We start from the raw sequence: 14,929 nt of genomic DNA, 5'->3' as shown, positions 1-14,929 counted from the left end.
TTTTTGTTAGATTTTTTTGTGATTAACTGTGTTATAAACAGAGTTTTTATTCACATAATAGTGATAATACTAATCGGTTAATCATTATTATTACTAATATAAGTAATTGCATTATTATTGTTCAGGTTCACAGAACGTGTTCAGGATGCATTGTTGTTTATCAACAAGGCCTCAAGTTTTAGTTTTGTAAATAATCAGAAAACACAACAGTCGAGCTTTTTTCAAAAATCTAATTGCAATAACTTGTTTTAACCGGACTGACTGTTTAGTTATTTAATTCCCTCTGGTAGTGTGTATAACCAATTATTGTTTGAATATATCTTGCCATGGCTATTTAGGCACTAAAATATGTCCTCTAGATGATAATTAACTACAAATGGTGAAAAGTATTACTTGAATTAAAGCAAACGGTTTTAGACCAAAAGACACACTTTCAGTGATGTGGTGGTAAATAAAAAAAAAGCTCAACAACAGTGGCCTCCACCAGCAACATGTATTGGGACAATAAATGACACTTCTTAAAGAGCATTATTTAATATCTAATTTTTATGAATAAAAATCCGTATTTGCTAATAATTTTAAATTAATAAAACGGATGTGATAACATATTTATCATTATTGATCGTGTAAAAAGATAGGGTTAATATTCATTTTGAATTTAAAAACAAGGGAATTTAGTTTAGGTGATTTCACTGTTAAGTCTCTCCCTGGTGTCCAAACAATAGAGCGTGGATTTGTCCCTGGTGCAATTATTCTGTGAGTGAGAAAAATGCCCTCTAATAGTGTGCTCTGCTGCTTTCTGCCGTTTTCCAGCGCCTCCTGTCGGCCGAATGTGGCAGTGCCGTCACGGGGTGCACAGATGGGCTTTGATGGGCTATCTCTTCTCTCTTCTCCATCTCTCGGCCTGTTTGCCCGCGGCCATCCAAGTCATAGCCTAAAACCAGAAATGACAACATCACTTCGGCTCAAATATGTTCTGCCCTCCACACAGAAGTTTTAAACCTTTTCTCTCGGAATTAAGGCCTCAAATAATTATTTCTTCAGTTGTTGTTGTTTTTTTTTTAGGCCTATAGCATAATGCTTTTCTACCGACTTTGTCTTGTGTGTGTGTACAAACAGATAATACATGGCACAACCTCTAATAATTAAAATAATTATAATACAAAGTATGTATTTTTAAATGAGGTATTAAGTGTACTTACACGTCTAAATTGCGTTTATACTTCCGGCTGTTTGTTCCTGGGATTTTCATGTGGCCTTCTGAAAGTAGATTTTTTCTCCACGTACAATTTGTTATAAAATCTGATCGTTTATTTAGCTTTTTTTATGAATTTGGAATTAATTCAACCCATCGTAAATAACGATAAATATATGTTTACCCAGGATATAGGCCTATTCGAATAATTCTATCACTGTTTATTTATTATGTTCCTGTCTAAAAAAATGACGAAAAGCACAATGACTTTACTTTGTGATCCAAATAGTTACAGTAGCATAGAAAGCCATTAAAATCGTTAAAGTAAAATCAGTGTATTTTATGTTTTTAAATATCTGTTTAGTCAACTTACACTCAGCTTAGATAATTAGTTCCTTTACGTTATATTTAGCATCTGGTTTGAATGTATACCCGCTAGTCATTTTCCAAAAAAAATCCAGCGAGATGTTGAGGCCTTAATCAGAAAAAAAGTGCATTTATTGGTTTCACACCAGTCTAGTTAACGATGCATCTTCTTCTCTGAACCATTCAAACCGTAAACGTCCTTTTTTGTGTTTTTTTGGCCCTCTATTATTCTTTGGATAAAACGGAAGGAAGAAGCCCTCCGTTTTGTGCGGAGATTATCGGATGAAAAAGAGAGAAAACGTGAGGATTACTGTGGATGGAGAGGATTTTAATATTAATAGTTTTTTTTTTCTTCTTTCTTTTCTCTCCCCCCCCCTCCCTCTACTCCCTCCACTCCCCCCTCTACCCCGATGAGACAGAAGGTAGATTGCCTCTGCTGCTTTCCTTTTGCCGATTCGGTGTGACAGGGATGATGGATGATCCAGCCGAGCTAAACAACTCCTCCCCTTCATCTCCTCCCTGTCAAAGCCAGTCCGGGCTGCTGCTGCTGCTGCTGCTGCTCCTGCACGAATCAAATAAGGAATATATTCCCTCTGCACTGCTGCACAATGCAGCCTGGTCCTCGGGAACACGCCCGTGCAACAATATTAAAAGTCCACACACAGTTTACGCGCGTGTTAATGTTAATAATGCTTCTGTTATTGCCTCTGTGTTTTCCTCTGCAGAGCTATGGCAAAAACACAACCAAAATCGGGTATCTTTTTTAGACACACGAGTGCATTAGCTGCAGCTTTTAGAAAGAAAAAAGTTTTGTGTCTGCTTTGCTTTTCTTTCAAATTGCTGAATTGGATGGTGGTCATAAAAAAAGGACGTGCACGAGGGGCTGAGTGTCCTTCGCTTTGCAGCTGGCTCTTCCCGAAATGACTTGCTCAGGGGGACAGTTTTTAGGTTTTGTGTATATAGACACACACGGATTGTGTGTGTGTGTGTGTGTGTGTGTGTGTGTGTGTGTGTGTGTGCGCGCGCGCGCTGCCCTCGTTTTAAAAAAAAACATTTCAGCAGTTTTTTCTCCTCCTGCCATAAGGTGTTTCTATGGCTACGTTATGTAGGCCTGTGAGAGCGGGTCAGAGGCGGAGGTCCCTGGGAGAAAAGGGCCGCATTTGGCTGATCATTTATCAATGTCAACCGCATAATGATTCTCCCTGCAGTCCCCCTATTGATGAGGATAATTACATTAGCTCAGAGTGACTGATCAATAAAGCCCAGGGAAAATGGTTTATTATAGCACCACCGAAAGGGCTTTCTTTAAAAGGGGACTGGCTGCATTTTTTTTTCTTTTTTTCCCTTCTTTTCTCTTTTTTTTGTCTTTAGAAAATAAAAGGCAGAGTTCATCTGCGCACTCTAAACTCTGGAATGATAATCGAGTGAAATGCAAAACTCCGTCTTCACGCAGATTTTATGACTGCATTTTTCTTCCATTCAAAGATTGTGTTACGTTTCCTTATTTTTTTTTACTCTGGACATGTGTGATTTTTTTTTTTCGTCGGATGACATACACAAATGTTATTAACATCCGTCTTTATCAAAGAGATATAGAGTGCAGCTTTGCTTCCCGCTGGTGAAGTCAAACAGACATGTACATTCACGCTGTGAGGGATTTCGATGATTGAGTCAAACAGGAAGTCACACAGACCGAGAGGCCAACCAACTTTTTTTTCTAACAGTCCACTGAGGTGTGATTTCACAAACAAATATTATTTGTGAATGGCAAAAAAAAAACACCAGACGTGCTGGCCTTCAACAGAAAGCGTAACATTCCGAATAAATAAAAGTAGTCTTGGTTTGTTGGTCAAGTAACAAAAATAGGCTCCTCGACTGGAATAAAGCAAATCGTCCCAAAAGCAGACAGTGAATGCACGTTTGACCTCTCTCTCTCTCTCTCTCTCTCTCTCTCTCTCTCTCTCTCTCCCAAAGTGTTTGTGTTCCTTAATTGTCAACAACTTATCCCCTGCATTAATGACGCAAACTCTTTTGCCTTCATTCTGGTGCTTCGCGCCAGCTCCCATTTGCCTCCGATGCCCGAGTCTGCGGGAGACAGCTCCATTATATTTATCATTTATGAAAGTATTTTCTCAGACAATGGAGGAAGAAACGACCTACAGATAGTCCCACTGGCTCTCCTTTGCCCTTTCACAAACGCGCACTTCCCTATTTATTCGATGGCCTTTTCATAAATACAGAATTAGGAATGTGAATCTTAAAACCTGAAGCCGTGACATATCAGAACATTATGTAATAATACAGGACAAGAAATTGGATTTAAACTATTTCAATTGTTTTATTGAAAAAAAATTTACAGCGTTATCCCAAAAAAATATTGAAGGATAAAAAGGATAAAATAGAGTAAACGCCCATTGTTAATCTGTATGTCACACGGAATTGATCAAATTAAAGTGTGGTTTTAGGGGAAATGGTGAAGATAAATCTCTTGGATGGATGATATCAGGACTTTTTTGCGCATGGCCGCGACTACTTGGATTAGAGGCAATTTACTTCACACTTCAGCGGCTTGTCTTCTTAAAAATGAGTGGCAATCACCCCTTCAGCCCCCCCCTCCCCAGCACATTCGCCCCACGAAAAATAAATCTTAATGACATGAAAATTATAATTAGTCAAATAATGTTGCTATAGGGGTTTGTAAGGAGCGGGGATTTAAAATTGCACTTGGCCTGTTGCGGAGAAGCGTAAAAGAGGGCATGTGAGTGCAGAATAAATAAAGCGCAATAAAAAGGGAAATAGCCAGAGTTTAGTCAAGCCTTGAGGTACTCAAACCTTTATTTCAATCAGTTAAGATTTAATTAGGCGAGCCTCGGGCCCGGCCGTCTCCTCTTTTCCCCCCATTATGTTGCCTTCTCCAGCGTTGTGTTACAATGCCCCTTAGGTTGTCAACATTTGACTGGTTTTTCCAGTGAAATAATCACGCTTTACGGCCTGAGTGGCCATAAGATTCGCAAATAAATCTGGCATTGTTCCATTAGGAGGCGGACAAACCGAACAGTGATCGGCGAAAAAAGATCAATTCCTTTCATTTATGGGTTGTTGTCCTAAATTAATATTTTATTCTTAATTTCATCGGTTGTTTGAGGATCCTACAAAAAAAAAAAAAAAAAGAATAGGTTAGGCGTGTCTTGCGGGTTGCCGCGGGCAGCAAAGTGAGACATTTCACAAGAAGTGTGCATAACAGAGGAGAGCTGGGAGAGAACGGGAGGGAGACAAAAAGGCGCACAAGGGGAGAGGAAGAGCTCGTTCTAACGTATGAAATTCCTCTTGGGATACTTACCAAAGTGCACATTTCTACAGACACATCAAATAACTCCGATATAAAAGGTGGTCGTTGGCTTTTGAGGACGCGGACCTGGAGACCCCCTCCCCACCGCACCCTTGTGCGCACTGCTATTACAAGATGGCGACCCCTTCTGGAGGCCAAAGTAAATGTGTTTACAGAAATAAAAGAACAAGAGTCCCCCTGTTGTGACACCGGCTCCTCGAAACACTTTAATTCAAATTTCTGCTTAAAACGTCGAGAAGATTGATCCTCCCTATTCTCCCAAACATATACAGAAAGGCTTCCCGCCCATTTGATCCTCTCTAAGATGACAACACCCCGAACCTGCTGCACGTGACCTCCGAAGAGCCATCTCATATTTACTCGCAGGAATGAGCCTCCGTATGCAGGTATTAGGCGCTCACAATGATGGTAAAATCAATCATGATGGATTGGACGGTCAATATAATGCTTTGGGACGCGTTGCCCGGCTCCCCTTCCCGAGAGGTATGTGCGTGGCAGAGGGAGAAAGAGAAATATGCGATTCATAACGTGAGCATGCGACAGCAACATCCCTGCGAGGAGCTGCACGCGCACAGCCAAGCCGTTCACACGAGAGAGAGAGAGAGAGAGAGAGAGAGAGAGAGAGAGAGAGAGAGAGAGAGAGCATGGCTGAAGTCATCCAGTCAGGGGCCTGAGGACCTGGCTACCACTGACATCGTTAATCACGGCCCACTTGAAGATTATGACTGAAAGTATAGAATCGGTAACCATTATCGTCTCGAATGGCAGTTAAAACCTCTTCTTATTTTTCAAAACAATGAAATGGTAGAGAAGTCAGGACGTAGGAAGACGGCCAACGGAGGGAGGACGAGGAGAGGGAGACTGGTGTCACTATAGGAGGTTGCAGACTATAGTGTTTCCTCAAGAGGAATCATCAAAGTGGCACAGCGGTGGTCCGCTTCATCACGTGGCCTCGGCGGCTCAAATAATGATTAGAAAGCAATGACGGACTCGTCGTTCCATGAAACCAGCAACAATCGAATAATTGCTTTAAATAAAGAGCTAAAAAATAAAGTATCATATAAATAATCATAATAATAATGTATGGGCTAGTACTATGTATTATTTTATTGTGTTATTACCAAGAATGTCATCATTTCAGAGAGAAAAATCTACAAGAAATTAAAAAAAGAATAACGATGATTTTGGATAAAATTCTAATGAAATAGTTATTGTCATTAAAGTAAAAGCTCGACAACCTCTTGAGACCGCAACATCGATTTATTTATTTATTTATCCAAAATTGGAAACAGCTCCGTTAACATTTTGACAAATGTATATTTCTGGGTGACAAGTTGTGAACAAGTAGGGACTTCATGTGATTGTCATCACTTTGAAATGTTGGATCGTCAAGCAAAAAGTAGCAAATAAAACCATTGCAAAGACCCTATTTGATTTATTTACGTATTAAACTACCATTGTGGCGTTATGTTGATATTAACAAATTAGGAACTGAATTTCGGATTTAAAAAAATGACTGTAAACCATTGACTTTTAATAAATAAAATAAAAGGTGATGCAGCTGATGATCTATTTTTTCAGTCTCTTCGTTGAGTTTATTTTTGATGTTTTATGGATAGAACATCAGGGGTTGATGCTGTGAGGATTTGTGAATTTTCTAAACATCCAACAATTTATATATACATAATACATATTGGACTGGTCTGTTGAACATTTCCTTCAGTACAGAGGCAGGAACAGCTAGCATGGTCCCTGTTAGCAGTCGGAAGCTGCAGTGATGAAAAGCAATAGCCGGTGTCAAGAACTTTTTTAGCACGTCGCAGCTGGTGGGAATAAATAGTAGCCAACAGTAGAGGAGCGGGTGGAGGAGGGAGGGGGCTGCAGGCTTGTGACATAAGGCTATTTGGGTGTGCGTGACCACAGGGAACCCAGGGCTTCCATATCTCCTCTACACAATAAAAGCCCTGTGTGCCTCTGTCTCACAAGTCCAACGTTGTTTCTCAACAAGGAGTGTAAACTGTTGTCAATATTCTGATAGCCTTCATCTGCCAATAATGACAGGCAGCCGGCTCCCTATCTTATCTGCGGGCCAGGTAGCGCCGTACCTGGGGGGAATAACTGCTGCGATAAAGAGTGTTTGGGCCAATAGAAAGGCTCTTGTCTGTCTGTGAGGAGTTAATGGAGAACGCCACTGGAGACAGGAAGTCTTCAGAAAGTGAAAAGCACTTTATTGCGCACCTGAATGGCTTGGCGTAGGGTTTCTCTCAAACCCAATGGGAAAACCACATTACAGGTCCTTACACAGGGTCATCACAACAGGCCAATGGAGTTCAAGTGATCCATTGCATTTGAATGACAACATCACATCGCTCCATTCATTCTTCCCTCTTGTGTGACCCGACGATGATCCCTGTGGGACGGGGAAGTTGTCAGTGGAGCGATGTGCTGAAGTTACAGTAGTGATTGCGCAAGATTCGGTTCATTCGACTTTTTACCTCGAGGTGTGCTTGAAAAATGTCCTCATGAGTTGAGACAGTTGTGAGTTTTTCTTTTTCTTGCATCAACAGGTTCATGGTCGCATAACCCACGGCACGCCGCAACATGACATCATCAAGCCTGTAAAAATGAACTGCAACATCGATCCCTCGCAGGCTGACCTCCCATAAGTCAAATATAGACGATGTGGGACATGTGTTTGGATGGAAATGTATATTTACCTGTCACCAGGAACTCAAGGACATGGCAGCAGCGAGGTTGTGTCCAGCCTTGGAGGGGTGAAAATGAGTTGTAAAAGTGATGAATGGGCCACAGTTCTCTCGAGCTGAGACGCACCGGAGCTGGTACCGTGCTAGCCAAACAGTTAATTGCTCGGCACAGTAAAGGCCCAACAAAATACTCGTAAAGCATCACAAAAATGTATTTTATTCCAGTCCTCCTCTCTTCTTGCTCTCCTTCTCCCCTTTTCTCATCCCCTCCGGCTAAATAGCTGCTTCCATTACCCGCCCTTCACAAATTCCCGGCACAAAAATATTTTGTAGCCAGTGGCAACAATTGAATAAAATTACCAATCACATCTGCTCTTTCAAATGTTTCCAAAATTACACTGAGTCTACACAACGGTCGGGTCGTCTCATCTGTTCGTCAGAATTTCAAGGCAGGATTCATCGCGTTGTGATGAAATGTTTGTGAGGTTTGTTTTGACCAATGCGAGGGTACTTGTGGATGAACGCAGAGCGGGGCGAGGTGTGCGCAGCCGGATCCAACGGATCAGAGGCTCTGATGGTGTCTTGGATTCAACTCTTGCCCTTCAGGGACAACTCAAAACCTGCGGTCAATGCATTCCGTGATCGCTATGATGGCCGCCGCCTGTTTACGGTGGCCCACCTCTCCTTTCATTACAACACGCCCGCTGCAGCTCTCGTCAGGCATTACACGCTCACAGGTGAAGGGGAGGGGGAAAGGGTGAGCCGCCAAAGGTTTTGACTTAATCAAATTTTGTCTCCATTCTTTTGCAGCTAACCTTTCCCCCCCCCGCCCCGACTAACTCCATAGTCATATTTTCCTACCCACACAGAGTCACCGGTCCTCATGCGTCCTCGTAGGCCTCCTTTGGACCACCTGCCGAGAACTGGAGATGACACAGTTTCCGGGGTCACCTGTGTCACAGTGTGAATGCCACTCGGGGAGGGCTGACCTTTCCAGTGGACGAGGCTAGAGCGGAGCCTCCTACACGCAGGTTGTCACCCCCTGTGGTGCCGACCCCCATAAAACGTACGCTCTATCCATTTTGCTGACAAACCTCGTTTCCCTTACAAACTCCTCCAAGCTCGTCCTTTTCATTGACGACAATACATGTCTAAGCCGTGCCAATAAAAGCCGACAAGCGAAAAATAGACAATGTAAAATGGGGCTGATGACATCTTGGCTAAACTCAGGACAGTAACAGGCCCCAGCGACGGCCACTGACACATGTATCGGGTCTCACAGGAAGGAACTCCAAATATGCTTCCTGGTTTATTTGAAGGCGAGGGGGTTACACGACGAGCGCCACTGTTTTTACAAATGGGAGCTGGGCTCTAAATGGAATACCTCAATTAGCAAGACACCCAGTCAACACCTCCCTTCTCAACATAGTATACCATCAAAGACAGCTAGGTTTCAACTGCCAAGCTGTTCCCTGGAACAGAAAGGGACTTGAGTTGCTCACTTTTGGCCGTCAGAAATAGAATATTTCAATGGTCAGGCGCTGGGTGCATGTGGTCCCACGTCACATCCGTGTCAGGAGCGATTGTTGCAGGGTGTTCAGAGCTCTGGATTTAGTTGTTTGTTTTTTTAAAGCTCTCGACCGTGCCTCCGCTTGTCCTGTACTACCAGTGACTCAGCCCCAACAACCCCACCCCTCTGAGTGGATTAATGTGTGCTCATAGTTGTTCAGTTTCCCTCAAACCATCTGCCCTCAATCCTGTCAATCTAACATCCACCGCGTTTGCCATTTTAAATCGCCCAGAACATTTTTCTCATGATCCATTGTTGTTTTTAAATAACAGCCTCTGATTAGCAGGCCGAGATTCCTAAAAATAAATGTGAAATCTTCGCGTATCCACTGGAGCTGCGCTTTTTTTCCCCAGTGCCGTTATTCAAGCCCTCTTAAATAACTTTATATTTTTTTGAACTGGCTGCTCTGACTCTTCAAGAATTACTTTTATTTCTTTCCAACCTGTGATGTCTCGCTGGCTTAGAGGCTGAGAGGATCACGACTAAAAGCACCATGCTGCCTGGGGCAGAAACAGGTCAGAGCTCTCTCCACATAAATAACACAGGAGCGTGGAGGAAGTCCGTTTGGTGGTCTGCTGGAGGGATAGAACCCACCCTTCAGTCCGTCTCCGGTTCTGTACTTCTTTCTCACTCGTGTCTCAGTGGTCTCATGTAGCAGCTGGGCTGAAAAGGCATAAAAACAGCAGGATGGGGATGAGATTGGGCCAAGACGTACATCTGAGTGGAAAGTGGACTTCTAATAGCCTGCAGGCCCAGACAGAGTGGACGCTGTGAACTGCATCAAACTAATGTGACACATGGGAGTCACTGGTTTAAGAATTGTAACCAATAGTGGAAAACGGAATAAAAAGTGTAACCAAATAGTTTTGCATGTAGACATTATTTACAGTATGTCTTCATTTTCTTCTTCCAAACACAAAATACATGATCATATTTCAAATATTTTCCCGAGGTTTGATTCCATATATTAAGTTTTGTTACTCGACTATCACATTTCTCCAAAACACTTGTTTTCCTCTCAGCAGGAAACAACCTCTCCAAATTTGCCTTATTTGGAGAGCACTCGAGGGCCCCATTGTTGGGACAAGGACAATGAGTCTAAAAAGAGTTGGGAGACGAGGGCAAGGAAAACACGAAATAAAGATGTCTGGCTCTCTTTTTTTCTATATTTACCCCCACATCATGAAAATGCTGTCAGCTGACGCCGATGTCGGCCCTCGCCTTTGAAGTAGATTAAACAAAAAAAGAAGAAGCTGTATTTAGTGCGCATTGTGTGCACAACCTAATTTATTGAAGTTGACCCTGGCTCCTCTTTTGTGCGACAGCCATCTTGGAAAACAATGGCAGGAAGGCTTGAAACTTGAGAGGAACTGAATCTGCTGTTTTCCATTTTTTTCTGTTCTAACTCGATAGAGAATTTTCCCTCCCTGAGCAGAATATCTCTGTTTTCGTGTCCAACAGGAGCCATAAACTGATGATGTCTGAGCATTCCATGGCCAGGCATTAGGCCCTAGTTTAACTGGACACATGGGGACAGTTGTTTTGTACCACATGGACCGGGGGGGGGGGGGGGGGGGTCCTGACAGAGGAAGCCGTGGCCGCCCGGCGACCCCGCGGTGACCCAGTGGCCTCCTCTCGGTGGGATCAAGGCCTAGATGGGAGCCAGCTGAGGGTTAGAGGTTTAAGGGTAACAAATCAAGCAACACTTTAGTGGTATTTAACCCCCACATACCATATCTCTCTAACTGCGTGAGCGGTGCATGACTGTGCTGAACAAACATAGAAACACCTTTCTTTATTCTATCTGGGGGAGTTTTCCTCAATAATGTGTGTGTCAGCATGGAGACAGATAACCCTATTGTAAGACAAGTAGAACATAATGTGGTTTAGGCGTCACTATAACTTTCACCTGAGGTGTGCTTTGATTAGTCTCTCTGCGAGTGAGTGGTGAGGGACGGCTACTAAGTTTCTGTGTGTTAGGTTCTAAATTCTCTTCTTTAATCCATTTAAATCCGTTAACATTTAGGGGGCACAAGGCCCGCCTCTCATTGTAGGATGCATTCTCTCAGATGGTGCTAGGTTCTTCTCCCTTTCCCTTTCTTTCCTCTTATCGGTTTGTGTGCCGTAAAGAAGAGGGCCGGTCAGGGGACCCCCCCCTATAGGCAGTGCATATCTGCCTCTAAAAGCATCACTCACGTTTATGTTCACTTCTGGTCGCCCTAACCCGGCTGTGCTCCTTCCATTGGTATCTGCTCATAAAAGGTACTGAGGTAGTAAAGCAGGGCAACAGGCAACTGCTGGACGTCCCACATCTTTATATGAAAATCAGGTACTTCTACTGTAGTACCTCTACTAAAATGAATGTGTATACAATACACATATAAATATCATGCTTTTAATGTTCCACACAATAACGCATTTACGATATAGCACTGTACAATGGGCATTTTCTTAAAAGGATCACTGCTTGAAATGTGGGACGGATACAAAATAATCCATTACTCGTGGGGGTGACACATAGCAGTATACTAAATATTATTCAGTATACTAAAATCCATGTCACTCTCATTGGTTTTTGAGGAAAAGGTGGAGTTAATGAGGATTTGCCATCAACACCTTCTTGTACGCAGATGTTGTTGGAATTCTACGAAAACCAAGGTTCAGATGTACGTAACACGAGGTACGCAGGACAACTGAAAGGGAGTGAGAGGTTTGAAAGGTCTACAGAGATGTGTGCGGCCGTGGATCCGAAGAAGCGTATTTGTCAGCCCACTAACCCAGATTGCAAAAGATGACGTTCCTGTCCCTTCTAGAGCCACGACAGTCCAGGCATTACACTGACCCGATGCTGCCCGTCCAAGTTTAATGGGTAGCTGTGGAGCATATTTCGACCGGCCCAGACTCCACACTGAACTCCCAGTCATGAATTTGAGCCCAGCCACCATTCATCAAATAACCGAGAGAAGGCAGGACACTAGTGTAAACTCTCACATGTCGGACAATCCCTGTGTCCACGGCCTCTGTGGACGAGTTATCTAGGAACACATCTGGGAGGCACAACGGAGACTCGGCATTCATTTCCATCAAGCAGGAGCTGCAGGAGCAGGAGAATGATGCCATGAAAACTGCATTCAAAAAGGGGAGGGGCTTCCTATTAAAGCTCTCAACAAAGAATTATGGGTTAATCTAAAGGTGCTACTTACTTTATTTAACATAATGAACTTTTAGACTGTGCCATTCTATTTCATATTGCTTGTTTATGGGATTTCGACGGTAGGTGTTGCTGCTGTTTGGAAGTCTCTGTGCCAATGTTGCTAATTCTTCAGCCCCTTAACTGGTTCGAGGAAGTCAGTCTAGTCATTTTCAACATTTGTTTGTGATATTGAAGGGGTCAGACAAACATTTTACTACACAATCAAACCCAATTTCCTTCCGACCGGGTATAAAACAAATTGCTGTGAGCAAAACGTACAGCTTTGACACATGCAGTGTTTTCTGCTTCTGACTTGGATCAATAGGAAAAAAAGAAAATCCATAGATAAAATTAGTCACCACACATTTAGATTGCGAAAGAATATTTTTTTAATTTTTATTTGTGAAGCAGAATTTGTTTTTTTTGTTTTTTATCAAGGAGGGGGGAATTGAGACAGCCTTCTGTTTTTTTTTTTTAAACAAATGATGAAATGAAGAAAAAAAAAATTCAACCGCTGAATCGTCTTAAAATTTATTTCATTGCAACACTGAAAAAGTATGATTTAAAACACAAGGCAAACCAGCTGAGGAGAAAAAAACCTGTTGTGTAATGCATTTACAGTCTGACTAAAGCTCACAAAACAAAACATTTTGGACAATTCTAGTTCCAGAATTCTAGTTAGTTAATATAATCCACTCTAAAGAAGCAGGTAGAAAATATTGGCAAGTTTTGTCAAACCGTGTCTCAACTCACTGTGCTCAAGAAAATAAAACCCTTAATAGATTTGAAAGAGTAATGTGAAAAGGTCACCCTGAGGCCACCTTTAATCAGAAAATGATCCTGTTTACCCCCCGGAAAGTGACAGAGAGTGCACTGAGTGACGCAGGTGAGAGACAGGCTTCCACCCGGGCCCTGGACCGCCTCGCTCTTATCTGCTCATGGAGTGGAGGAGGAAGGAGTGACAAAGGCCAGGGCTTTGGGTGTGATAAGGAAGGGCCCGATGTCCTGCTTTGGTCCTGGCTCTCACCCGGGCTGTCCGTTGCAAGAGGCCATCCAGGGGCCAGGAGCTGACCACCACCAGGAAAGCGCGTGTTTTTTTGCACACAGGTATGAATGTGACCCTGTGCTGTCGGCTCTGCAGCTAGGTGGTGTGTGTTTACATGCGGCAGCTTTGGGGCAGTGGAAGAGAGGAAGGGAGAGACGGACGGAGACGGAGGGTCAGGCGGAGTTCAGGGCAGATTTTCGACTCACTCTGCAGGAAAGCCAAATTGCTTCCGGATTTAGGTACACACCCCTGCTTCTACCCTTCCCGCCTCCTTGTTTTCCTCTCTCCTTCCTTCCATCTCCAGTTTTTTGCTTTTTTCACTCTTTGTCTTTATTCCGGCTCATGTGGCGGCCCATTCTGCTGGGCGGCGTGGCACAGGACAATGTCTGTCGGGAAGCAGTCTTTGAGCAGGATGCCTCGGTCTCTTTGGCAGTCCAGCTCTTCTATGAAACCGTACCAGTAGATCACCAGGCCCGGACCAAACCTGCAGCACAAAGTAGAAGAAGAAACGGGCAGTTTTCGCAGCACAGTCCCGAAGGAGCTATGAATGAGTTTAAATTTGGATTAAATTTATACCTGCACAATGCTTAAGACGGTTGATGTTGGAAGCAAAAACAAAAAAGCATGAATAAATAAAGTGAAAGCAGAGAAAGATGGGACACGAGTAACATTGATTTATGAGCGATAAGGTCACTTGGTTTTTTTTTTTTTTTCCCCCCTTTGATCAGCATCCAGGAAACTTGTGTTGAATCAAATGGAAAAGCTGCCAGGAGGATTAAGATCTTTTTGACAGGGTGATACACACTTGATCACATTACAATGGCAGTGAAATAACAATAATCTAAGAAATAACAAAGCTCTACACCAAGGCCTCCGGATCCTGTCGTCGGAAGCCTTTGGGACATAGCGGAGCACGCAGAGTTCAACACAAATTCGGAGACTTAAACAATCTGCGTCTGGCGGCTAATGTTAGCCAATCCAACAGTGTCCAGCTGTTTCATTCACATTGAAAGCCAAAGTAACTTTGCCTCAGTTGGCAAGTACTGCAGTTCCTAAAAGCCATAAATAAAGACTTGCCAGGCAACTGAGAAGTCGAGTTCAGACTATTAAAAATATGAGATGTTTTGCTTTTCTATCTTGCTTTGTTCTCTTCATTTCGCTGCTACTGCCCCTCACAGACAGTGTAACCACTGTACACCAGAAGGTCTGTTAAAAGGTGTAGAAACAATTAAAACAGAGTAGTTCTTCACCGGGAATGTGCAACTTTATTTCGCTACAAGTCCATAAATCAGATTTCAAGCTATTTATTATGCCCCATAGGGCCCCCGGTGGCCCCTCTCTGCCTCACGTCGATCCCACATATTCTCTGCCATGCATAAAGACATGTCCCAGTTGAACTCTGAACGGAGAGCCCCTCAGCTTGGAGGTTCAACGCGGCTGACGATGCTCTGGTCCCAGACACTGTATCCTCAGACAGTGAACAATGTTGTGGGGCCTCGGGAGACT

General features: G+C 43.2%; 1 protein-coding gene across 2 annotated transcripts in view; it reads right to left on the bottom strand.

Annotated features, from left to right (window-relative positions):
• Positions 1 to 12,803: 12,803 nt before the first annotated feature.
• cdin1 (CDAN1 interacting nuclease 1) overlaps positions 12,804 to 14,929 on the bottom strand; it is a 49,353-nt gene continuing 47,227 nt past the window's right edge. The window contains exon 10 of one of the 2 annotated variants that reach the window (XM_037486423.2): positions 12,804 to 13,907. In XM_037486423.2, the coding sequence (XP_037342320.2) occupies positions 13,754 to 13,907 (154 nt within the window). In that variant the 3' untranslated portion in view covers positions 12,804 to 13,753. The remainder of the gene's footprint in view (positions 13,908 to 14,929) is intronic. The other variant, XM_037486422.2, reaches the window with a different exon arrangement.

Source organism: Pungitius pungitius, chromosome 14 (genome assembly GCF_949316345.1).
Source record: "Pungitius pungitius chromosome 14, fPunPun2.1, whole genome shotgun sequence".
In the NCBI taxonomy this organism is placed as follows: Eukaryota; Metazoa; Chordata; class Actinopteri; order Perciformes; family Gasterosteidae; genus Pungitius; species Pungitius pungitius.
The sequence above is the reverse complement of the archived record's forward strand: the minus strand, read 5'-3'. Positions and strand labels throughout refer to the sequence as shown.